At 39.6% G+C, this 26882-nt stretch overlaps 2 protein-coding genes across 2 annotated transcripts in view; one reads left to right on the top strand and one right to left on the bottom strand.

Annotated features, from left to right (window-relative positions):
• The first annotated feature begins 56 nt into the window (after nt 1-56).
• mrpl17 (mitochondrial ribosomal protein L17) lies at nt 57-6177 on the top strand. Its single transcript, XM_021308332.2, has 4 exons — nt 57-131; nt 255-451; nt 5603-5671; nt 5767-6177. The coding sequence occupies exons 2-4, from the start codon at nt 278-280 to the stop codon at nt 6019-6021; spliced, it is 498 nt and encodes a 165-aa protein (XP_021164007.1). The 5' UTR covers nt 57-131; nt 255-277; the 3' UTR covers nt 6022-6177.
• Nucleotides 6178-10329: 4152 nt separating this feature from the next.
• The window catches only part of tmem145 (transmembrane protein 145), a gene marked incomplete in the record, with an annotated part of 57098 nt that continues 40545 nt past the window's right edge, over nt 10330-26882 (bottom strand). Inside the window, 5 exon segments of the mRNA XM_036135204.1 lie at nt 10330-13865; nt 18010-18198; nt 18561-18681; nt 22956-23128; nt 26761-26854. Of these exon segments, the coding sequence (XP_035991097.1) occupies nt 13626-13865; nt 18010-18198; nt 18561-18681; nt 22956-23128; nt 26761-26854 (817 nt within the window).

Below are 26882 nucleotides of genomic sequence, written 5' to 3'. Positions count from 1 at the left end.
ACATTTCGGAATATTTCTATATTGCCAGTAGCTTTGCGGAACCGTAGTTGCCTAGTTTGCTGAGCAGGTCGGACACATTTGGCGGCGCACATCCAATGTCAAATGCAGGCGCGTTACCGTTGACTTAGCTGGTAAACGTATTCGCTTTAATGTCCTTTATGTTTTCTTCCCAACAGACGGGCTAAGCGCTTTGCTCGGTTTACGTGTTTACGGTCGTTTTTCTCCCCGTTGCTCTTTATCGTGGTCGCTGTTAGTGTGGCGGAACCCACGGGACGCGATGCGCCTCACGCTGCAGACGCTGATCTCCCACGGCCGGGTGGCCCGGAAGATGGGCCTGGGCCCGGAGTCCCGGATCAACATGCTGCGGAACATCCTGACGGGACTGGTCCGGCATGAGAGGATAGAAACCACGCAGGCCAGAGCCGATGAAGTCCGCTTCTACGCCGAGAAGGTGTGTATGGGGGGGGGGGGGGGGGGGGGGGGGGGATCTGTCTGATCCTCCTGATCAGACAGAAGAAATAACCACTGAATTTAACTCTGACATGTTTCTGTGACATTCTGCAGGAGATCATCGGCACCTTGTGTTTAAAATATTTCTCAAGGCTTTAATTATTTACTAATCCCACATTTTAAGGCATATAGATGCTTCAATAGGTGGAGAGAGAACGTTTGGGTTTCAAACTGTTAGTATTTTTCCCGTTTTTGTTTTAGTTCTTTAAAGATATAGATTGACTATGTGCAGTAGACTTAGACAAACTTTATTGTCATTTTGTATGTACAGAGTGCATACAAAACGAAATTTCGTTGCATACAGCTTACGACAATGTAACGTGATTGCAATTGAAATAAAATAACATTGCAATATAAAGTGCAGCAGTGATCAGAACGTAACAGTGCAGGAGAAAAAAAAATTAAGTGTGCAGAAGAATGTTTCACCATGTGTATAGTGCAAAAAGGTAATAATTTGAAAATTTCAATGTTGGCAGTGCAAAATAAAAATGGTGCAAAAATGCAGGAAACGTTCAGTTGTGTACTTTAATTTAAATGGATTATAAAAGTTCAGGAACGTTTGCAGTGCAAAATAATGATGCAAAATGGCCATAAAGTTCAGTTCTGTGCATGTGTGATGCTAACCTGACAACAGCCAGCTGTATGTATCGCTCCGCCTAGCTCCACTCACATACATCTGGGACACTGCCATAGGCATTGCCTTTACTGAAGGCTGGGCCTTATCAAAACTCCTTGCATATGATTGGATAAGCCACTTGTCTGTCATCTTTATCAACGTGCTATTTCAACCACTCACACCGAAGCTAACCCGTGACGCTGATGAGACCGACGCCGGAAAAAAAAAACTTTTTTTTTTTTTTTATGTGTTTGCGGCTCTAGTGCAGGGTTTCCCGCAGCGCTATCTTGGCGAGGCGGCCGCGGAAAACGTGTCGTCCACCCCCCTCCGCTCCGCGAGCCGGTCCGCGGAAAACGTGTCGTCCACCCCCCCCCCGCGGAGAAAAAGTCATCCACCCCCCCCCCCCCCCCCCCGCTCCGCGAGGCGAGTCGGTCCGCCTCGCATAAGCAAATCCATGCGGGAAACACTGTAGTGGCACACCTTTTATTGACAGTGAGCTGACAGGAAGAGGGGGAAGACAGGCGGCAAAGCGCCGCGGGTCGGAGTCGATCCCGGGCTGACCGCGTTGAGGACTAATAGGCCTCCCAATATGGTTAGCGCTAACCGCTAACCGCTCCGGGGCGCGTCCGCGTACGCGCCCCGGAAAACAAAACTTGCCAAATCCGGTCGGGAGAAGGGCGAAAACATGGTTTCCACCAACAAAAGCCTTCAGAGCCGTTCTCTGATGTTCTTTTAATGAAACAATATCAGATAGATTGGACAACACGGAGGAAATAGCAGCATCAATGCTAACGCTTGCTTCCTCGATGCGAGCCGCCATTGTTGTTGGAATCTCACGGTGGCTTCTCCACTACGTCACATCCATGAAACACCCGCCCTGCGTCCTGATTGGCCAGACCAAAAATTTGGTTGGGGAAATCATTTTCAATGAGCCGTGTCCCAGATGTATGTGAGTGGAGCTAGGCGGAGCGATACATACAGCTGGCTGTTGTCAGGTTAGTGTGATGCATAGTCCCGTTTAGAGTTCAACAGTCTGATGGCAACAGGGGTGAAGCTGTTGCAGAACCTGGTGGACCTGCAGCAGATGCTGTGAAGTTCCAGTGGGCAGCAGGGAGAACAGTCATATATTAGGTTCTGATACGCAGGTTAAAAATAAGCATACCTTTTTTCTTCCCTGATTGTTCCGATCTTAAATCAGGGTGAATGTTTCTTGGTTTAGGTCATTTCTATTCGTTTGAAAATGTTTTCAGATCATTGATATTACTATATTACTTTTCAGATCATATAATATTACTAAATTACTATTTTCAGATTGAGACATATTCACACTAATACTGGCTTAATTCACAACATTCCAGTTAAAAGGAGGCACAACTATGGATGTGTTGTAAGGATTATCTCAAACACTTTGATTTTGTTTCATCATGGGAAAACTTGGAAGCGATCACCCAAGATATCAAAGAAAGAAAGAAATTAATTGTGGCTTTTGTGTAATTGTGGCTGTCGACAGGTCTAGTTTTAACCTAGGGTACAATTTCCAGATGCCTGGAGGTGCTACATTAATCCATCCTTACAATAATATGCCAGCACTAAAATCACAGTGCTGTCCCAAAGACGGCCGTGCTTTAGTGTGAAATGTGCGTATGAACCCCAGAACATAAGACCTTTTTAAATCTGCTTGCTGAGGCTTGTGTCATTATCCACAGGGTAAAAACTAAATTCACTGACATAGGCTTGAAGGCCACTCAGAGATGAAGAAGCCATTACTACCAAAACAAACCAACAACATAAAGCCATATTACAGTTTTAAAACACACTCAAGGACAATGACCCTATTTTTTTGTGACATGTCCTGTAGTCTCACTGAATTAAAGTGTTTGACCATGATGACAATCATTAAATATGGAGGGAAAACCGGGGAAGCTTGCAGGACTTAGGGTTGCTTTATGCTTGACGCAAGGTCCGCGATGCCAAATGACATCATTTTGGCTTCCATTCCCCCCGGAGTTTCTGCTCCGCGCACCTGGTAAAATTTCTAACTATGCGGATAAGCAAGCGCTCTTTCTGGCCGGAGGTTCGTAAATTTTTACATCTTTATGATTCGGCCCAAAAAGATCACCGTGATCAACAAATTGTTAACAATTCCTGGACATTCCGTTCCTTTTGGAAGAAAATAAGATGCTTAAATGTTGAAAAAAATTTTTTTCTACTTCTACGTGTAGTGGGGTGTAGTACGCTTGGCGTAAAAGCTCAACGCTGCCCTCTAGAGACTAGGAGAGTAGTGTTACTTCAGAGCAAGAGCCCGAAATCTGAGCAAACTGTGAGAAGCTTGTGAAAGGACAGCCAAAAATGTCTGACTTGAGTCAAGTAGTTTAAAAGGCAATTAAACCTAACCTTGCCTGCAAGATGAATTCTCGCCATATTTGTGCGTTCACACACGAGAATCCATCTTGTCCCGCTCCCACTTCAACCGTTTGTTACAGAACCAAAAACAGTTCGGGCCAATCACGTTGCAGTATTACGGTTTAAGGCGGGTCATAGAGCTGTGACGAAAGCAAGAGCTGCTGAGTCCACAGCTGACCCAACATAAACATGGCAGCGCAGGAGGACGCAGGCGTAGCTGCTGCTGTCAGAATCCACGATTTCATCTTTGTAAGAAGAACAGCAAGAAGTGCCGGGACCAGGGTAACTTGTTGTAGCTTCTCACTGATACCGTGATTGGCTAAAACCAACCTTTGTTAGGGGGACACTAGGCGTCGCTTCGTCCAATCAGCTTGGAGAGTTCTGCTGCATGTCCCTCCTGTCCCCAAACGGATTTGATAATGTGTAGAACAGAGAGTGCTACACAATATCAATCTGGCTGTCCAGGCTAAATTATACCAAATAAAGATTAGATTTAGTTTTATCGACCCTAAGAGACCAAAAAAGGAAGCATTAATTCTGATTTAATTTGTGGTTTTCTTTTTATGCAATACATGTGAATGTCTGCTTTCAACTGTATACTATCAGTGAAAGTTTCAATTTATCACAATATATATATTTTCATAATTCTCATCCTGTTTTACCACAAACCAAAAACACTTACTGTATGACAGGTTAGACTAATAGAGTCTAGCAGAAAAATCTAAACCAAATAAGATGCCCCGCCGGGCCCTTTCACATTTTTACTCACATTTTATGCACAACAGTTTGATTAAAGTCTGGCACATCCAGCTAGAAGATGCACCCCAGTCATGCGTTCATGGTCCGATGCTGATCAAGGTTCTCTGGAGGATATTTGCTGAAGGTGGTTTCCGTTTCCTTTAGACTTTGTGCAATCTCTTCAACATTTCTCACTACTCAGCTTAAAGTAGACCCAGAAACCCTCCAGCCTCCTCTTGTTGCTCCGAGGATATTTGAACAGGAATCCTCTAAGCTGTTGCTTATGTCCTCCTTGACATAAATTTCCCTCTATAATCCAAAGCTTCATATCACCGTACAACAGGGCCTCCACTTTTAAACCCGACAACTGATACTAGCAGCTATTTGGGCTCTTTTGATGAAGCGTGATCAGCCAAATGAGGGACGTTTTTTATTTTCACTGAAATAGTTTTCTTGTTACAGATTAAGGTATATTGTTTTGCTGAGAAAGCAATATCTCGTTTCAGAAAGTGCAGCAACATTGTGTATATTTAAGTGTCTAAAAAGACAGTACTTTGTGCTCTTACTCATAAACTTATTCAATCAGTGCATTGAGTGTTTAAAAACAAGGACCAAAATTACCACTGCCAAGTTAATTATAAATAAAATCATTTGTTTAACAAAATATGTATATTCCTGTCAAATAAAGTTAAGTATTTTACTTTATTTTTACTTAGTACTTTATTGAATGCTTAATTACGACAATGTGGGACTCATTAATTCAAACGTGGGTTCAATATAGGATAAAATGGTAGTTTATATATTAATATTTCTTCTCAGTTAGGTTCTAACACCTGATTGGTTAACCTGAGGCTCAACTGCAGACCAATCACCTTTTGATGGTAAAGGTTGACAGAAATAAACAAGCAGTGGCCTGAAACAAAGGACTATTGAATTAGTTGCAGAAATAATAATTTATGCTTTAAACGTATGAAGATATAACACAGACATAAATTATTTCCACATTTATTATTAAATGTGTAAACGTTAACAGTTTAGAAATTGGGGCACATTTGACCCAGAATAGCTTGAAGCTTCTTGTGATGATGGATTTTTTGTCTGGTTCTGAATAATTCAGTCTTGTAAATATGAGCAGGACACAGACTCCCAGCTTTGGGCTGTGGCCCATGTATCTATTCCTGCAGATTCTGCTCAAGTGTTGTTAAACTTTATGTAAAACTCCCCTATCTGAATGTTTTTACATGTATGTAGACGTAATCATGCAGCACAGTCTGAATCTGAATTCAGACACGAGGGGTTTCTGACTTCAAATGTCCCGTTGCTTCATCTTCCCAGCTCATCGAATACGCCAAGAAAGGAGACACCGACGAGAAGGCGATGAAAATGGCCAGTTTCTGGCTCACGGTACGTGTCTGCAGCTCCTCTCGTCCTTGTGAAGTTAAAAGCTGCGCCCAGCTCTTAATGGCAAACGCTTGATTCACCTCCTGCTTCCTCTCCAGGAAAAGGATCTCGTCCCGAAGCTCTTTAAAGTCCTCGCTCCGCGTTTTGAGAGCCAGTCGACCGGCTACACACGGATGGCCCGGATCCCCAACAGGGAGAACCTGGACAGAGCCAAGATGGCCGTGTTGGAGTACAAAGGCAACCCTTTTCCGCCTCTTTATCCGGCGAAGAAGGAGAATGAACTGACTCTCATCAACCAGCTCCTCAAAGGCTACAGAGAAGAGAGAGCAAGAGTGTTGGCCGCAGCAGCTTAGCTTAGCTTATACCACCATGGCTTTGTTTTCTCATCCTGCAGAAAGAGACATTTCCTCACATGAACAGTTCTAAGGCTCTGATAGAGAACTGAAATCAACAACAGATCTGTAAGATAAGAAACTAATTCTGTAATAATAAATGTTATTTCTCCAAACTAAAGTTCCAGGTTTGTTTTACGTCTTCAGTATTTGAATTTAGATTTAAGCAGGCTCTCAGCAGAAGGACTTTTGTTTTTTTTGTTTTTTTCAGTTTTAAATCAGATCTTTTGAGGACGATGAAAACCGCAGCAGCAAAGTGGGATACGCAGGAGGGCAATGCTTGTCCCATTATTTCTTTAAATCTGAAATAAAGAATCAAAGGAACCTGCTGTTGGAAAATGGTGCATGAAAAGATCATTGATTTCTAATGAAATGTGTCTGAACCTCTTTAAGTCACAATTACGCACGGAATAATCTGGACAGCTATGAACATTTGTACTTTTTAAACAGATCTCTGCTAACGAGTTATAAAATTAAAAATTATCTCTAATGATTGAGTCTTAACTCAGTCATGACTCATGACAATAAGCTTTGTGCGTTTTTATTTGTGAAAGCACAAAGTTTATCTTTTGTGTAGCACATATGTTTAACTTATTCTTTAAAATAAGTGGCATCATCTGTAATTTTGTTTCGTAAGTTAACTCTTTAGCTGGAGGGAAGCTTGTAAAAATAATTTTGGACACCACTGCAGTCCTGTTCTCACGGGGCCAACACACGTTTTTTTTAGTTTTTGTAACACTTATGTTTCAGATCAAACTATTTTTAATGTTATACAAAGATAATTACCGTAAATAAAATACTGTTTGAAAATGATTCCATTCATGACTAGATAAAAGCTCTCCAAACTAACCTGGCTCTGTTTGAAAATCTAGTTATCTTTATTCTTAAATTATGAAGTTATTTTAATGTCTTATTTTTATTTTTTTTTCTTATAGAAAGCAGATATCAATTTCCTTATTTGTCCCCAGGCTGGTTTATGGGGAATCAAAAAACACTAAAATAAAACCTTTAGGACAACATGAAGTAGGTCGAAAAGATCTCAAAAGCAACACACTATCCCCATACTAAAGAAGTAGAAGAGCAGATGTAGGAAAGCAAAACTATCAGTCTAGAAAGAGTAAAAACATTTCCAAGGATTTTTGCATAAACAGAAATTATGAGAGAATGATGAACCTTCCCACATGTGGCTAACCTACCAAAATAAATCCAAGAGGAAAGGAGTCAGAACCACATCCTCAGCAGGCCTCTTAAGGTCAGTGATCCAATAACCTGAAGGAGACTTAGCGTCTATGGAAGAGTTCAGAGGCTGATAGAAAAGAACACATAGGCCCATCTCACCAATCAACAAGAACATCTTTATGATCCTCAAGACCTTCGGGGAAATATTCTGTCGAGACAAAAGTGGAACTAATTGGACGTCCTGTTCCATCTGACGTAACAGTCACTGCATTTCAGAAGAAGAACATAAAAACAGGTAAACATGGTATTGGTAGTGTGCTGGTCTAAGAAGCACAGCAGCAAGATCACATCTGAATAAATATATACATTTTTTCGTTGGCCTAGTCAAAGTCTGGTCTTAAACCTGATTGTGACCTTGTGGGATGACCTTAAGCAGGACAGTCATGCTCGAGGACTCTACATTGTGGCTGAATTAAAAATAAATAGCAGCAAAAAGAGTGGGCCATAAATCCTGCACAGCATATAAAATACTCACTGCCGTATTTCTTCTATAAGTCTTAGAGCTGCTGCCTTTTCATTTTTCACAGCTGGTACAAAATGTTGCCCCCAACTAATAACAGGAGGGAGAAAGTAGGAAAACATAAAAACACTGTTGACTTCAAAACCTTGGGTTCCTGTTTGCCTCAGGAAAAATATTAATGTTGTCCATAAAGACAGCGATCCACCCCTGTTTATTTAAAATAACGCTTACACCACCATGCTCAAGCAAGAGCCCTTTGGTTTACAGATGCTTGTAGGTGTCCTGCGATCCAAACACAGAAACAGATTTTTTTTGGCCATGATTTAATGCAGATACCTTTACTGATGAACACAAGGAAGCAGATTGCCCACATTTTAATCAGTTCTCATTTCTAGTGGAATTTCACATTTGGACAGTACCCTGTTTTTTTTTTTTTTCATATCAATAGCTTTTTGATATGAAATTATAAAGCTAAAAAGCTTTATGATTATTTTTAGACAGCTTTTTATCTCCTATTTCTTACTGTTAACTTTTTATTTTCTAACTGATGTGTCGTGGTTCACTTTACTTGGATTAATTTGGCTAAATTTGCCTTTTGAATGTGCTTTACCAACGAGGTGGCACAAACACTGGACTGAAAGTGCGTGGCGGCCACTTTTTAACAATAGTACCGTACTGTAAGAATCCTGATGATATGTTTAAAAAAACAGGTTCATTGGGTAGAAAAAGGGCGTCTGTGTCTAAGTCGGTGAACAACAACAGAAAACTATGGATAACCTTGCATAAATAATATTACTTAATATATTACAAAAAAATATTAAAATTTCTAGTGCTCTAATGCTCCATGCCTCGCTTTTTAAGTGAGGCATGGAGCATTAGAGATGCCTCGACTCCAAAACCTGCAATAGCTGTCTAAAAGTGATCTCTGCCATTTTCTTTGCCCTTTTCTTTTAGTTAGGCTTTTCCTAAAAACCTTCAAAAGTAATGAAGCAACACATTTTCTAAAAACAGTATTCCCATTAAAGATTTGATACTTTACTGCACTTCTACAGTAATTTATTCAAAAGAAGCCCTAATCAAGTACTAAGTGCATAAAATGCACAATTTATGATTATACTGTTCTCACAAGGGAGACATTCATGAATTATTTTTTATTGAATTAAAACAATATTTTAATTTGGGAATTTCATTAGTTGTAAGCCATAATTATCAACATAATATATGAGAAATAAATTAGTTCTTCAAGAACACAGTAATTCATTGAGAGGCAGCTGTAATTAAATCTGTGCTTCAAATCCCACTTATCAGAGCCCGCATGCAAAAGAATCTGTTATTAACCGTGTGACATGATGGCAACCACTTTCCAATGAAAGAAAGAAAAGGTTAATGCAATTTTCTTAAATGTACATTTGTACTGAATGATAAATATAGAAGAAAAAAAAAGATTTCATCACAAAACATTCAGTGACAGAAAGTAAAAGCTTCTGGGAATGACTGTTAAGCATTTAGGCGTGCGAGCTTCAGATTAGGACCAGGCTGGAAACCGCCCCCAGAGTGTTTTACTTTATTGGACCCTCATAATGAGAACAAATCCAAACACTATAAACAAATATCAGATTTACTGCGCTTGGACCGGTGCCCTGGTCCCTCTCGCTGGAATGCAACGAGCTCACAAATCAACACGGCAAGCAAATAAGGCAGCGACACAAGGCTTTAAATAAAACCATATTTTTATTAGCTATTTTGGCAAAAAGTCTTTATGTACAGCATCTTTATAATTATTATCATTTGACACCATCAAAATGCATCTGAATGGTGCTTTAGTGATGTGCTCTTAACCAGATCGCTCTGAGTAGCCTAAAAGCTGTGCTCTTCTCTGTCCTTCGCACCTTACATCTTTTCTTCGAGTTCTCCCGCCACAAGACTTTGTGTCAAATCAAACGTGAGCATAAAACGAGGCTAAAGCAGTGTTGCGATATCGGTAAGCCCCGTCCCGGTCTCTCTGCGTCTGTCCAGTCAAGTCATGGCAACAGCGGACAAAGTGGCAGACACGCCAAACACAAACCAGACGCATATTCAGAAGCAACACTTAGTACTCTAATTCAAGTATCAGTCAGCTTCACGAAGTCTGAAAACACTCCTACGGGTTACACACTACAGTCCTAACACCGGTACTCCATGACAACAAGTTTGCCACTGATAGATCTGTTGGCTCCAAGTTGAGCTGCACAGTTTCTCTAATTCAAGAAAAAGAAAAAAAAAAAAACACTGAATCTGTTTTGAATAACACATGAATTATTCCCTAAAGTGTCGGGGAAAAAGTGTTTCAGTCCGTATTTACAGGCATACGCATCTGGAATAATTCTCCGTGATGTGTGAATACAGGTTTTTTTTTTTTTTTTTTTAAAGCACTCCTATAAGATGGATCCACACAAATAAACAGACCAAGACCAGGAACATTAAAGTGCTCCATGCAGGACAGACAAAATGTACAGTTTATGTCGCTGCTTTCACAGCTCTTCTAACAAGTCTGCTCATTTTTTTCCCCCCAGTAAAAGAGGATTTTTAAAAAAAAAAAAGCAGGAGTATTTGTTCAGCTTTTTGCGCAGTTTAAACATTAAGGTATAAAAAGCCAACAAATATAATGATTTACGTCTCAAATACAAGACAGGGGTGAGAATAAAGTTACTTCTTTAAAGAAGAAGAGAAACAGCCTCTTGGGTCTGTGCTTGTTTTGGTAATTGGGTGCGAAACCAGAAACGGAAAGCAACGGCAACACAAAGTCCAGCAACGAGCATCTGTTTTTGGGATGACAATGAGATTTCCAAATACAATGTTTCATAAATCAAAGAGAAATAGACCTATCCTCTTCCAAACTCTTTGAAATATAAGAACTATGTTTTTGTCCATCTAGAATTAAAGTCTTTAGGGTGTGCAGAGGAAACGGCCCCTCCTAGTATCCCAACATACAACGGTCACAGAACTGGCTGGCTGGCTAAGAATATTTAAAAGCTGGCCAATTTTTCATATCTCAGGGTTTAGATTTGAAATCAAAGCAAATTCATCCGTCCTTTACTGCAAAAAAGGACAAATTGCTCGTATTTCAAGTCCATATTGTGGTTTAACATTAAAATAAAAGGGAGGCTGGTGAGAACATTCGATTACCAAAACATGCAAAGACACCGCTGCCTTTAAATTCCTGGATGTGCTGAAGATAAAAGGCTTTACAGCAATCAGAGCGACTTCAGCATCACCCCTGTCATTGTGCTGCATCGTATCAGTACATTCACCGACGTCCACGAACACAGATATGACAGTTTAAAACAGGGATATTCTGCACTCCAGTGACATAAAGTAAACTAGTATAGTGTAATTTGGATTTTACTAGGCATGGGCAGATATCTGATTTCATCGTTATAAAAACTAAATACAAAAATGTATATTGACATATTTGTGTTGTTTAAACTGTCCTTAACGACAAACCATAGAAAGTGTTTTCTTGCATTTAGTAGGCCACACTTTGACTGTGAGTTGCCAGTCAGTGCATCATGGCTAATAGAAGGGGATTCTCATGAGATTGTACTTAAATAAAAGGAAAAACAATGAAGTCAGCTGTCTTGATTATTATCAGGTTACCAAAAGCCACCAGTCACCAAGATGCTGTTGTTTACAGAGAAATGTGGCAACTAGTGTTCCTATTTATGTGCAAAATAAGCAGTCTACCAGCTAACACGCTAACTTGAGCTTGTTGAGGTCCAAATGTTACTTTGCAAACATTGGAATGGCAGAAAAGATATTCTGCACAATAAAACTTTACTTAAAAACTATTACAAAAAAATTTTTCAGTTTTTATTCCACATTTTACCAAGGTCTCCCACCTCTGCTTTAGTCTGAGGAAAGAAGAAATATTGAAATACCTTAAAATTGCTTGCTGTTAAAAAAAAAATTCAGATTGTCAAAGGGTTATTGATCAGTTATTCTCCCACTTCTTTATGTGCAACAAATTATTTATATGTGAATAAAAGAATTTAAAAGAAAGCTACTGTTAGAGCAATAATAATAGTGTCACGGTATGATCTTTTTAGCATAAATTTAGATTTTTTTTTCTATTATAGTAATTAGTTAATGTTTTAATGAGCAGATAAATTAGCTGATGAGTAGAAACGGATGATTTTCAGCTCGGCCGGCCCAAACTGGTGACCAGCCTGTGGGAAACAGAGAAACGCCCACTTGTTGCTCTAATAAAAACACTTTTCAGTGAGGATGTTTGGGTACTGGTTATTTTAGCTCTTTTTATAATAATCTTTCTCAACAATTGATCAAAATTACCTAACTGCCAAAGGAAAAAGAAATTATATGCAATGGTCCATGGGTATGAAACAGGGAGATGTACTGGCAAAGATACAAACCAGAGCGCTATACAGAATACAAATACGGACTAATGTGTACAGTTGCTAATAATAACCATGCTGAATATTAATAGAAGTTGCTAAATACAGCTTAAAATGTCAGCTCTATAGTCATTTTGTCTTTATTCTAAAATAACAGTAAAACCATCTTTTGAAGCATCCTCTCTCTGTCTCTCTGACACACACCCAGTGTGACGGTGCCTCTACTCTTAACATGAATAATGATCGCTCATGGCAAAATTGCTCTAAAAATATTTTTAACACTGTTCTTCAGGAAAATTCAGAACCTGCAAAAAGTTGCTATTAGCAGCTCAGAGGTTTACGAAACCCAAGATCAGCCACAGTTCACCGATCGCTGCAGATTTAAATTTCTATTCCGCCATCCGGAGTGAAACTGTGGTATTTTTGCTCAAGGTTATATCTCAGAATGTCATACCAGCCCATGCCTACTTCTACTTTTGGGTTACAAATACTGCAAGACAGCTTTAATCAGAATAACAATTAACTGAATTTTTTGCAGTCAAAAACCGTACTGCAGCCTATTGTATGTATTTACACAAGTGTGGGTTTCAATACACACAATAAGCAAGTATTATATGATCACATGGAGCACATATATCTGCTTTTTCGGACTGGAAATACAACACAAACATGCATGTTTTACGAGTACTGTACTTGGAGGTGCCCAGAGTAAATGTGACAATTTACAGTTACACATCAGCATATCGATCCAGAAAAAAAAAAAAAAAAACAGCTCCAACGAAGGCGTATACAGTAGGAATATAAATAAACACAACAGACTCCATATACCATAAATATATCTAAGTTTTATCAAAAATGTCTTGGAACATAAAAAAGTTTTTTAGTGTCATGAGATTTCTCTGTGGTCGAAGCACCAACTGGAATGTCATGTTTGGGGGGGGGGCATGAATTAAACTGCTCTTTTGAAATAAAATTATACAGAATTGTTGCTTTCAACAGTTTTTGCTATTTACAAACTCTACCAGGCACGCCATCAAATCCTCATGAATTTTTGAATAAAAGTATTTCGAGAATTTTGTTCATTTCCGCATTGTGCACAGCTATCGTTCTATTGCTCGGGCTACATCCACTCTGTCATCGCTCCCCCCGTGTGCCTTCATCTGGTCAACATCAAATATTTATTGCTTCTTTATTCTTTTACAACCTCAGCATCTGCGTATTAGCCCCCCCCCCCCCCCTCCCTCCCTCGCTCCCCAACTTCTTCATACAGGTCATTTCCATTTGCAGGTTAAAAAGACCATTTAGGGGTTTACTTTTAGTGATGAATTCTCGTATCTGTTCCCTCCATCTATAAATTCTTCTGTTATTCTGGGTGACCTGTTTTTACACCGTGACTCTCACCAGCTTTATCTGTTTCTGTCTGAAGCCTTCACCATTTCTGCCACTGTCTTTCTTTCTTTCTTTCCCCGTCCACTTCATGCCTTGGTTCCAAAGCCTGCGCCACCACCGCTCTGCATGCTGAAATACTCTGTGAAGGACGGGAGCCGAGGCGGCATGGGGGGCGAGCGTGAGGCAGGGCGCGGGGGTATTGGAGGTGGGGGAGGGGGCAATATCATGGTCAAGTCTGCAGCTGTGGTGATGATCTTCTGTTCGCTGTTCCTCGGCACATCGGGTCCTTTGCGGGCGACCGTCTCGTCCACCGTCTTCACTGGATCCTAGAATTAAAAGCAAATAAAGCCAAAGTCAACAGACTTGAGGCGCCATTTATATAATAATAATAGCAGCAATCTAAACAAAAAGAGTATGTCACATGGGGGTGGGGTGGGTGGGGGGGGGGTGACGACACTGTCAGTACAAAAATCTTCTGACAAATTGGAAACCGTGTATTTCATTTTGGAAATAATATAGTACGTCTGAACTGAGTCAAATAAAAATGGTTTAGGAAATAGCAGGAAATCTGCATGTGGGTTTAGATGATGTTCAGCCTCCCAGTAACCCTAAATCTGACAACTCAAAGTACATCAGCGTTGCTCATAGTCAGCTGAATCCTATAAGTTATTCATTCTGAAACATTTAAAACCCTGACTCAAACAAATATTGTACATTGCGGAGCAGCATTCGCCTGCATGATTTGATTTAATTGACTTTGCAAAGTGCCTTGAGATGACATGTGTTGTGAATTAATGCTACATAAATAAAATGTAATTATTTGAAGGAGAGTGTTAGTTACTTATTTTCCAAGTCTTGCCACAGAATGGATCTTGGTCAGGACTTTGGTTAGGCCATTCCAAACACAATAGACTTTCATCCAAAACCGTTTGGTTGCAGTCTGGATGTTACAACTAGCTCCCAGCGCTTTGCTGAAGAACAGCATCCCCACAGCATGACACTGCCACATCCAGATTTCACCGTGTTCAGGGTGATGCTCCTCCCAGCCATGAAGTTTGGCACGTAAGCCAGAAGGTTTTATTTTGATTTCATCTTACCAGAGAAACTTCATCAAGATGCCTGTGTTGTCCCTTACGTGACATGAGACAGACAGCAAACAGAGGTTCTTGTGGCTTTATTTCATTCAAGGCAGATTTGTCCACCTTAGCTGTGGATCCTTACAGCTCCTCCAGAGTTGCCATGTGTCCCATGGTTGATTCTCTGATTATTGTCACCCTTACCCAGCCTGTCAGTTTAGGTGGGTCGCCATGTCTTGGCCAGTTGTACAACTCTTTTTTTCTTCCCTTTTCAGATGATGGATAGGCCAGTCCCTATGTTAGGTGTTTAAATATTGGGTTATGTTTTTATACTCCAACCCTGCTTCAAACTTTTCCACAACTTTACATCCAATCTGTCTGCTGTGTTTCCTTGATCTTCGTACTGCTGTTTGTTCACAAATGCTCTCTAAAGGACCTCTGCAGCATTCAAAAAAAGCTGGATATATACAGAGGTTAAAATACACACGTGTGGACTCTATTGGTAATTATGTGACTTGTATAGGCAATAGTTCAAATCAGGTTTGATTAAGGGTATTACAGCAAATTAATATTACTGTAGAAATGAACACCACCCAATCTATATATTTATTTGTAAAAACAAAAAGAAGATGTACCACTTTATGTGCTAATACGTGCTATTTTGTATGTATCACATAAAACCTCAGTAAATAAATTGAAAACTAAATAAAGACAAAACAAACTGTTTTAAGCAGATTTACAAAGTAGAAATAGGTACTTTTTAAATCTTGGTAAGGTACTTCTGCAAGAAGACTATCTTTTAAATATGTATGCATTTTCTTGCCTACCTGTTCCCCAGTTTTGGACTAATTTGTCAAACATCCATGAATAGTATTGAACATAGCATAACTCCTGGCAGTTACCCTTCAAATTCTATAGTTTCTATTCAATGGGTGCGCGGCTGCACAAGAAAGCCCGGTCAGGTTTATAGATCAGGTTCAGGGTTGGCAATCTCTCATCACGTTAGATGTTTGAGGCAAAAAGTCAACAAGGACTGCAAGAACACAAACAAAAAAAAGTTACTTTGTCAGTTCTGTGATGCACCAGAGCTCTTTAGCGCTTTATTTGAGAAAAGCAGACATGAAAATTAAAAAGTTGCATACCAGAACCATATAACTCCGATCCTGTGTAGTTTATTGTTGCTTTTTAATTAAATGTAGGTGCTATAGCTTTTATAAAATTTTATGAATTTATTTAAACATAAAAGCTTATCGCAAAATGTCAAATATTTTATGCCTAATTGTTTTACCTAAATAACAGTAATAAAGAGTGTTGTATTTGGCAGCAAGGACTTCAAAAGAACAACTTTTTCACCCTGATTTCTCACCATTAGCTCAATGATTCTTTACTCACTTTTCCAACATGACTCAACTAACAGTGTTTGATGTTGCTTTGCTCAGTTTTAAGTTTTCCAAACACTAATGATGAATAGCAGCTGCTCGGTGACGCTCCACTTCAATAACTATAACTATATTTAGCAGTTATTAGCTTATAAACATAGTTATATATAAACATAGTTAAAGTTACTAAAATAAATGTAGAAAAAATGCGTAGTTTTCTGCAGACAGATTTTCAATACCTATTTTATTTATTTTATTAGTTATATTTGCAATAACAATGTTTGTGAAACCTTTTAAGTAGGGTTGTTACATTTGCTAATTTAATATTTTGTACTTTCTAGACTCAAAAGACAAAACTCATTATAGCAGTTTAAACATTTGACTATAAAATGTTTATCTACTTTGCTTTATTGTCTGTATGTTCCACAAACACTAAACAGGACTCAAGATGACCTATTAAATCCAGCAACTGGTAAAGAGATATTTCACAGTTTTTTTTTCCTTTGTCTTGGCACCTGTACCAACACATATTTGCTCTACTTAACAAAAAATCTGTAACATTTGCACTTTTAAATCTGCAATGGATTATCCTTCACTAAATACCGTTTCTACAAAGCACAGTTTATGACCATTATATACACAGTAGCTCACAAAAGTGAGTACACTCTTGACATTCTTCTAAATGTTTCATCATATCGTTTCATAGGACAACACTGAAGATATGACACATTTATATAATCTAGTCACAGTGTTCATGTTATGTGAAAATTTGCTGTCCACTATAATTAACTCAACACACAGCTGTTAATGTCTACACAGCTGGCAACACAAGTGAGTACACCACTAAGTGAAAATGTCTTAAGCTAAGAGGTTCTAGAGGCCACAGAATAGGTGAAAGGGTGTTTTAATGGGGTGCATTTACCCTAGCTGGGGATTCTAAGTCACTAGCAGAAAAAAATAATGTGATCATTAAGTTAAAAATAAATCTACATAAAAAGTACTTTATTTTGATTAAAAAAAAGCTTTTCTGTCTTCCATACATTGGTTAAAAGGGGACTTTTTTCAATATTTTAGATTTTCCCACACTTGATTTGAACTGGAAATTGAAAAAAGCAGATTTAATACCTTTCCAGGTCTTTTTCCAGATTGTGCTGGTAGCTACTATTATTATCAAACCAGATCTGTAACCTACGACATGGCAAATTTTGTTCAGCAAAAACATAAAATGATCCATACAATATACAAATTATATGTCATGTAAATAGTGTACAAAACACAGTATGGAACTGAATAACAAAAATGATGGTTGTTCCAAAATAAAATCTGGCAAAGCACAAGGGACTGCATCCCTCTAATCTGCTTTCGCCCCACACAATATTGTTATTGTTATACCTAAATCATTTCCGATGCCTGTTTGTTGCTACATTGTAGGAGGAAAGCTGTAGCTGAGAATTAGAGCTCCTCTTCTGTCACTCATCTCTATGTAGCGTAAAAAGGCAACATATACAGAGCAGGAAGTAACTGAAGCAAGACAATTCATCAGAGAAAACACAACTTAATTAAGTCTTGGCAAAGTTTCCGCTCACACTTTTATTTAATTTCACTCAAGTGTTTTAATGTCAGGCATGCTGTTATGCAACGTGTCATTCCCCTGGAGGAGATAAGTATTTTACTGAAAAATAATCCCTGAAAACATGCTCCCTCACAAACCGTACTGCTTCCCCAATCGTTTTTCTATTTTCAGGCACTTCAGTTCGATAAGACAGCAGTTAATTTCAAGCTACGTTTGACACACAAAAAGCATCAGAAAATGAGTACACTAGAGCCCTTATCTAATTAAATGTTGCAAGCGCTGCAAAATAATGGGGAATTTATAGTGGATATTATACAGACAATACATGTGCTCTAATATATATCTCATTCTGGTTTCTGGTTCTTTCTTTCTTTTTTATTAGCTCACAAATGAGATGTTCCCGGCTGCATATCAACCACTCAAACATTACGTTCAGACTTACTGACTGGATGGAGAAGAGTTCAGTGAAGTTGGGTTGAGAATCTCCGAGGAAGGAGCTGTTTCCATAGGCATGGTGGGGAAAGCTCTCCCCTCCCTCGCCTCCTTTTGGACTGGACTGCAAGATCCCAATCTGGGAGGTCCGAACATGATATGGGAAGTTTTTGTTGGCTGCTGACGGTCTCGTAATAACCTGACAAATAAATAAATAAATAAAGCAAATGAGAGGAAAAAAAAAATGTTTTTCAACTTTTTACTCAAGACACCTTCAGGAAAAAGTGTTAAAGCTATGAGCTGTAGAAGGATATAGAGAGGTGTGGGATCAGGATGGAAGGATATTAAAGAGAACAGTATGGCCCATTAGTGAAGAACAATGCGTTGAAGGTTACACAGAAATGGATAATGACGAGTAGAGGAGACGTTCCAGAACTACGCAGCAAGAACTCATGGATTGTCAATTATGTATGACAGACTGAGCCAATAATGACTCTTGAATAATGTGAGCTCTACAGAAAGGTGCGAGGGTCTGCGTGAGCACGTGCGCGTGGTACGAACTAGGAAGACGAAGTGAGCGTAGAGGTGGATGCCGAGCTGAATCCCGTTCACGATCTTCTCCCGAGCCCATCGAGGAATCCCGAAGTTGGCGATCAGAGCCATCACAGGCACAGCGAAAAACCTGAGGAAGAAGGGGGGAAAAAAAGACCAGATTTTAGATAAGAGAGAGGAGGGAGAACATTAAAGTAACTGATGAGAGTGTGGTTTGATGGTGAGAGACAGAGAGCTCGGGGAGTAAAAGATGTAAAGCACTGAGAGTGATAATGATGGAAGGAGAGAAGTGGATAATGAGGCAAGGGATAGTTGCTGCAGTGAGGGAGAGATAATATTAGTCTTTGTTATCTATGCTTCATTTTAAGCCTCTCCTATTAGAGGCAGTGGTTGAAAGACTAAGGAACTAAACCATGCATATTTAACAGTTTTACTAACCTTTTTATAAAATGTGAAGTATCTAGCACACAGACTGTCTTGCAAAAGAAGTCATTCCTCTTTTTATGTTACAAGCACAGCTATGAATGTATTTAATGGTATTGTATGTAAAAATCAACACAAAGGAATGCACACTTAAAGTAGAAGTCCATTTATACATCGTTTCCAACAACTGTAACAAATCTGAAACGTCTGAAAAACGCCGGGTGCATTTTTTAGACCTCCCAATGTAACTAATTGCTGTAAGATGTCATCCAATTATTAAACAGAGTCTGTGTGTAATTCAGTCTATGTATAATAACAGCTGTCCAATGAGAGTCAGAGATTTCTAGAGCACATTATTGAACACCACAAAGACCAAGGAATACATGAGACAGATCATGGATGAGCTTGTGGCGTTTAATGTTTAAGGATGGGTAGGGCTATCACGATAATCAATAAAACAATTAATTGCACAATACATTTTAATCAAATGTAATCACAATTCCAAACCCACCAAGACTTTTCAGTCCACCTAAACATACAGGCCGCAGAAGGGGAGTAATAATCAGACAAGCAGCTAGAAGGCCCTTTGTACCTTTGGGGGAGCTGTATAGACCTAAAGCTCTTGACAACACAGCTGTTAGTTATGCACAGGGTTGCAAAGGGGATGAAAAATCGTGTTAAATTTCTGGAAACTTTCCATAGCAAGTTGAGATGGTGAATTATCCTAAGTTAAATCATACATTAAATACATTAATTAAAATTATAATGAAAACCTGCATCACTTTGTGCACTCCATGGGCACAGTTATATGGCTTTAACTGTCAAGAGCTTTGGCCTCAAAACTGTAGTCTTAAAATAAAATAGAGTCCTAGAAAACATCTGTGGATATGATGAGGGATGCACAGTGCATGTAAAGAGCACAGCACAGCATGAAGCATGAAGCAGTGCGCTTGTGGTTGGTGAATAGTTTAAGCTGTTTCTTTGCCTGACATTATTTAAGTCGTAATTATAAAAAAAATATCTCTTTTCCCCAATATTATTCAACATTTTGGTTAAGGGCCAACCTTGAGCATGTTACATATCAGTTTTTCCCCCAGTTTATTCTCATATATTTCTGTTAATTCCCCCAGAAATTATTTAATTCCCAAAAATGCATTTTTATTCTCAACGAAGGTTTCCAATGTTACCAAACCAAGAGTTAACTGGCACTCAAACCGTAGTAACAGCACTGCTGGACACCCTTAAATCCACAGGTTTGGTATAGGTAACCACATAATGTTCCTCGTTCAGGAACAATCAGCTTCTCAGAAGCGAAGCAGGGAAAATGACAGAGCTTTTACTTACTTAGCTCTGGTAAACACAGCCGCCTCATACCCCCTATGTTACACATGTACCAGCCCCCCACAAACAGGCTCTAGCTGTAACACCAACCTTATTATTTATTTATTCATTTGTATGTGTCTTGTCTGGCAGTGTAGCATTAAGAATTGTTGTCTTAATGCCAAAGAGAGCCCAACAGATTTTACTTTCACAAGTGGAGCATTACTGGTTTCGCCATAGTGCCCCACTTTATTTATATATGCAAAAAGCTTCCATACATTTTATTCTGAGACTATTTCATGTTCAGTGGAGACAGAAATGGGAAGGTAGAAGAGAAAAAAAGGAAGAGAAAAAGAGACAAAATGCTAAAAGGGAGAAAGGGTGAAAAAAAACAGGAGAGGAAAAGGAGACAGGATATAACATCCTCTGAGTTTACTTTTACATCTGCAGAGACAGGGATATAAAAATAACAACAAAACCAACCAATTAAGTATCACAGGTACAAACAACCAACACCTTGATACCATCACTGAAAAATATACAGTATTATTTAATACAAAATGCATACAGTGACAGCTAAATATAATAATAGGGGTTTTCTGTATAGAAGTGAATCTGTAAGTATCTGAATCCAAGCACCTGCAAGTGTTTGCGAGAGTGCACTAGTGTATGTAAGGTTTATCCATAGGAAAAACCCTCAATAGTAGCTATGAGGGGCCAAAGACCCACCCCCTAGAGCATCGAGGCTGATACTAGGGGAACCAGAACCCGAGACGCCTGAAGGAACCCCTAGAGCAAAGGTGCCTAAGAGGGAGCTATGCCAGCGTTGCTGCCTCCCCCATCTGAGGGCAGAGCAGAGAGGAGCCCCAGGAAACCCCCCAAAATCCACAGTGCTGAAGCCCCTGGGCCCTGCAGTGAGCCGCCAGGAGTGAGTCAGTGCACACCCAAGTACCCAGCCCTGGACACCGAGGACCACAAACACAGCAGCGTCCAAGACACTTAGTGGAGACCTGAAATGTCCCAGGAGAGGGGACAGTACAAACCCAACCTGACAGAGAAACAAACAGAAAACCATGTACACACTCACACATATCCACCCTAGTGCCCCCACATGAAATACTCCTACCCATAAAAGAAAGGGACACAGTAAACACACTCTCACTCACATCCTGTGCTCCGAGGTCCAGGCACTGGCACCACAGAGGGGTATCCAGCCCTCCCCCCGTGCTATTGCACATTATTCTGAAGTGCATTTAAAACTGGGAGGACAAAAGTGGGTGCCTGGCACAGCCCCCCCCCCCCCCCCCGGAAGGCAGCCAGGGCACCACCACATACACCCCCACCAGAATCCTCAATGTCTAATGCGAATAGGGGCTGAGGAAGCCAACAGGGATGTGGCCTACACAATCATCTCCCCCCCCAGATGCATTATTACTCCTCCCCTAATTAATTCCCTACATATATGTGTATTGTGAGAATGCTATAAATAAAAGTGTTTAATAAATTTGGAGGCAAGGATGTCACAAGACAGTGGGGCTGGGAAATCCTCCCCGCTCCCGAGCAACACCCCCCCCCCCCCTCCCAAGGTCCTACATGTAGCAGTGTGATGGAGCAGGTAGAGGGAGGTGTCCGGGGAAGGGGTGAAATGGCTGGGGAGCAACATGCCTTCCCTATATTTCCCTATAAGATTCAGTTCTCCCTCAGCTTCTGCTCGCTCACACTGCCCTTTTTTTTTCCCTCTGCTCTTCACTAATTCCCAACTGTGTAATTTGCTTCACCTGTTGTACTTCCTGTCTCCCCTTCTTTATATAGTGTCAGCTGAGCCAGTTCCAATTGTCAGGTCATCTGCCAAGCTACCCCAGTTCTGGTCTGGTTCCTGCAACCTGTTTTCACCTGCCTGCTTGTTAGCCTTTATTTCCACCACTCAATAAATCACTCTCATTGCATTATGCGGCTTCCCAGCTCTTGTCTGCACTTTGGTTCTCCTGACAGTCACAGCTAAAATGTGAAGATCAAAGCTTTTTCTCATGTGTTTTCCAACCATTCTAGCTGAGCTTGAGCTATTTTACAAAAGAAAAAACACTGGGTGACATTTTTATGTATACATTTAAATGTAAAAAACTGGGAGAGATTTACCCCTAATATCTTGGCAGCTGTCATCACAGAGATAGGTGGTTCAAAAAAAGAAAGACACAGGGGAAGGTGATATGCGTGCCACACTTTTCAGATTTTAATTGATACATCTGTATCCTTCCCCTTCCATTTTCTGCTATTATGCAATAATTAGTGTCAGTCTGTTACATAAAATCTCATTAAAATGCATTAACTTTTGTAGTTGTAATGAGACTAAATGTGAAAAAAGTTCAAGGAACATGAATATTCTTTTGCCAGGCATGGCATAATTATTCTGACACATGAAGTCTGAACAGCTCATAAATATAGATAACCTCCGGCTATCTCTCATTTGGGAATAATTATCTACAACATAAGAGCAGCTTGAAGTTGGGACTTCCTCACCTAGAGCTCCCGCTATACTCTTAATTTTTGTTTCGACAGAACTGCATAAATAATTTAAATTTCTCAGAGAAATACAAATGCTTCTTTCGCAGTCTCCAGCCCAGATGGCACGACAGTCAGCGACAATTGGAGAAGCTGCCTTACCAGAGAGTGTATGTGGTAAAGAAAGGGACGTAGAAGGGCTGCTTCTCAGGATAGTGTTTCAGGGAGACCAGCACGGCGTAGCAGAACCACACGTAGGCGACCAGCTGCAGGCTCATCAGGCCGTAGCCAGCGGGGCTGTCGTAGGCGTACAGCACCTCACCTGGGTCAAAGAACTGGCACAGGAACATGAGATGTGTTAAAAACGAGCAGAAGCTTCACGCAGAGAAAAAGTGCAGACTGTGTCCTATTTCCTAATGATGAATTGCTCATGGGTTAGCTGATCTGGCGCGATGACCAAGCCAAACGCAGCTTGTTGCTTGCCGTGCGAGGGTTTGACATTGACACTTCTCCACAACTAGGGCACCGACATGTGTTCACAACTTTGTCTGGGTGTGTGAGACGTGAGCTCGTATGTGCAGACAATAGATTGCATTTCACAATCCAGAGACTGGATATGGGCTCTGGCAGTACACAGCTACTCCAGCTGCTACATAATGCATATTGCTGAGAGCTCGGTGCAGAGATGTTCCGTATGCAGTCAGCCAACCAGAGCCTGGCAGATTTCTAACTGCAGTCACAGTATTGGGTCCAAATTTCAAGTCTTCATTTCCGTTCCTCTTCTAACCTAGTTTTGCTTATTTTAGACAGAGTTCCCCTGAGTTTGAAGCCCTTAAATAGCGGGGGCCTGTGCGAGAGGGCAGGCGGCTGATAAATCATACCACTTCAGAACCGCATATTGGAGGAGACGGCTGCATGCTTCAATATCAGAAATAGCACAGATACTTCTACAGCCTTCTTCTCCTCTGGGGTCATTACCACCCTGAATTCAAAGGCTGTAATCCACCGTCTCTAAATGCGGCAGCGTTACATCTGACTGTGCAGAAGCCTCTTCACTGAGCAAAGATATATGTACCACTCCTCAGTGAATTATTAATTCATAAGATCATGTCCCGGTTAAACGTGTTTTCCCCTTCACACACGATAGAAAAAGTAGGCAGTTAATGAAGATAAAAGTTCCACAGTACGCTGATTAGAAATTTTGAACTTTCCAGGAAGTCTTACTGTACAGATGACTGATCTGACTTTAACTGTTGAAAGCAAATATTTATATACAGTATAAAAACACACATTTTTCCTTAACTGTCTGATAAATTGTATTTTTCAGATATAATATAAGGTGTCATGAACAAGTATTGTTTCATTTGTTACAGGGAAAAACGTGCTTAATCTTTTCAGGATTTAAAACCTTGAACCAAAACTTTTTTTTTAATGTTTTTTTGCAGTCAAGTTGATGCATTTTTATAATTAGTAAAATGTCAATGTAATGAGTTTCTGACAGAAAAAAGCCATTACTACCCACGCTCATCTGTGGGGCACATTCTTTCATGAATATTTATGAGATTATTGAGGAAAAAAAGCTAAATAGAGCTATAATATATATGGACATGCTTCGTAGAGCCTTCAGCGGTCAGAAAACTCACAATAACTGCATCAGTTTTTGTCTGCATGTTTGTCAAAATGAAGCCAAGAAACTATGAAGTCAGTTTCTATAATACTTTGTGAAGAAGCAAAACAAATCAAAGTCTGATGTAAATCCCTGTTGCCTGATAAAGATGTCCACATACTTGGGATTTATTTAGTTCATCCATTTATCACAGAAAAGTTAGTGGTGGGACTGTGCTCTCTTAGCATTTCATACTTCTGTGAACTGATGAATCGTTAATACCCACTGACTGATCTGAGCTGTTTATTCTGTGTCTGTTGCAAACCATATTTTGGACTTACTGTCAACCATTTGGTCATAAAAGATACATTTAAAGGTTATATTTTTAAAAACCTTTTGTCAATAGGCTGTATGGAGCTGTTCAATTGTGCAGACTTGCTTTTCCTAATCGTTAATTATGACATAAATACCTAACTGAAGGGCAATAAAGCCAGAGTTTAAATCCATGTGACATGGTGAGACTGAAGAGATGCAGATCAAAATGTCAACAAGGTCAATGTCACCACCATAACATGTTTAGCAGGTCAACAAGCACCATGATTATAATCTGTGGGCACACTAAAAGCCAATTTAACAGCTCAGGCCTGGGTGTGCACTTGTTTTGTTATTCGGTAATGAATACTTAATTAGGTCAAGATCTCTGAATCCTTACTTTTATTCCCACTGACTGATTTTCATGGACATTGTGACATCAAACAGCTCTTTAATGGGTTAAAAAGCAAAAGCAGCCAATAAGTAAATCTGTCAGACAGCAGTTTATGTCACAGTTTATCATGTCGCCTGGTATCTTGCATTTAGAAATGGGTTCAAACTCATCTAAATCTTAGGAAATAAGGTGCAGTTCGTGAAACATCAAATCCAATCACATGTCCTAAGTCCTAAGTGGTCAATTATTCTTCAATCTGCATGTTAAGGTGAATACATCACCATTGTAGACAGTGTCTGCATTCTGTAGCATGAATTTAGGACATCATCCGACTAATGGAGGGCATAATATGACAAAATTATAAATATTTGGTTGAAATTATTGACATTCTGTTTTTCAGTCAACATTTAGAATATCAATAAACTACATGCAAAAATGAATTCCAGATAATGTTTAAAACGTTACCAAATTGAACAAAAACAGAAAAAGTAAAACCTAAAAAAACAAATTGAAAATATGTAATCCTCTCCTTGACATTTCCTGAACTTGTGTCAACAGATTCTCACCATTCAACATGTTTTAACTTTGCAGGAAAGTTGGATGTTTTTTGAGTCCAAGAATTCTTTAAGACCATGTATCATATCAATAATTTTGTAACTGCTTTTATTTTATATATACCATCTTATTTTTTTTCCTCAACTTCTGTTCTTCCAGTCTTGATGACGACAAAGCAGACGCACAGCAGCATTAAACCTTTATATCATTTCACAGCATCAAGTGCTTCCTTTTCTCAGAATCTTCATTTTATTGGCCATAAACAAACTGAAGTGCTTCATTTCCAACACCTTGTCCGGGAGTTTTCTGCATCAACGGAGAGTAAATCAGAAAAATTGTGTCTTCTCTGAAACTTTTGTTTTGAACTGTTGAGTCTCTTCCCCTTGCAGTACTGTTTTCATTGAAATTTTCCATTTTAATCTAGGTTATTTTAGCAAGTCACAGTGGCTGAAACCAGAATTTCTGAATAGCTTTAGATCAGAAACACTTGCCAGAAGCATTGTGAGTGGAATCAGACTATCTGATTCATATTTAATTAACTTGTTTATATTACTCCATAAAGTTGCCTGACATGACCTTTGCATTCATTTGGAGTTAAATTAATGAAGTGAATTTAATTAAACTGTGTCTGTGAAACCTAGAAACTATGCTTTCTAGGGAGTGCTCTGTGGTGTTTCCCCTGTAGCCTTGAAATCGTTATGTTTTTGGAGATAGCATTTCTGATTCACTCCGGCGGCTCTCTTGTTTTTGCCACGTTGGAACAGAAACCAGCCGCAATTGTCCCACTTAGGCAGGAACACATTCAATTATTAATGCGTTTGATTTTTATTTTTGATGCATAAAGCTGGAGATTTTCATTCTGAATCTTTGGGGTTGTGTTTGTGAAGATAATCTATTCTCACAGTTGAAAGATGCTAAAAATTCAGACCAGCAGCAGTGAACTGAATATATTTAGACTAACAGTGGCAGGATTTGAATAAACAAGAGGGTGAGGTATTATAGTTTAATTATTGATTTATCTTAGTAACAAGAAGCTTGTAGCCTTGCTATTAACTGCAGTGCTGCATGTGCATATAGAGAGTATAAAGGGTATACTGTACCTCCGCCTCATAGATGAAGAGGATGACATAGGTGATTGTGTAGACTGTCATGTAGATGCTCAGTTTAACAGTGCCACTGTGGCTGATCCTCGCCCTGGCACAGAGGGACAAACCAGGAAGGT

Source organism: Fundulus heteroclitus, chromosome 3 (assembly GCF_011125445.2).
Source record: "Fundulus heteroclitus isolate FHET01 chromosome 3, MU-UCD_Fhet_4.1, whole genome shotgun sequence".
Lineage (NCBI taxonomy): Eukaryota > Metazoa > Chordata > Actinopteri > Cyprinodontiformes > Fundulidae > Fundulus > Fundulus heteroclitus.
Note: the sequence above shows the minus strand (reverse complement) of the source record. Positions and strands in the feature narration are given on the sequence as shown.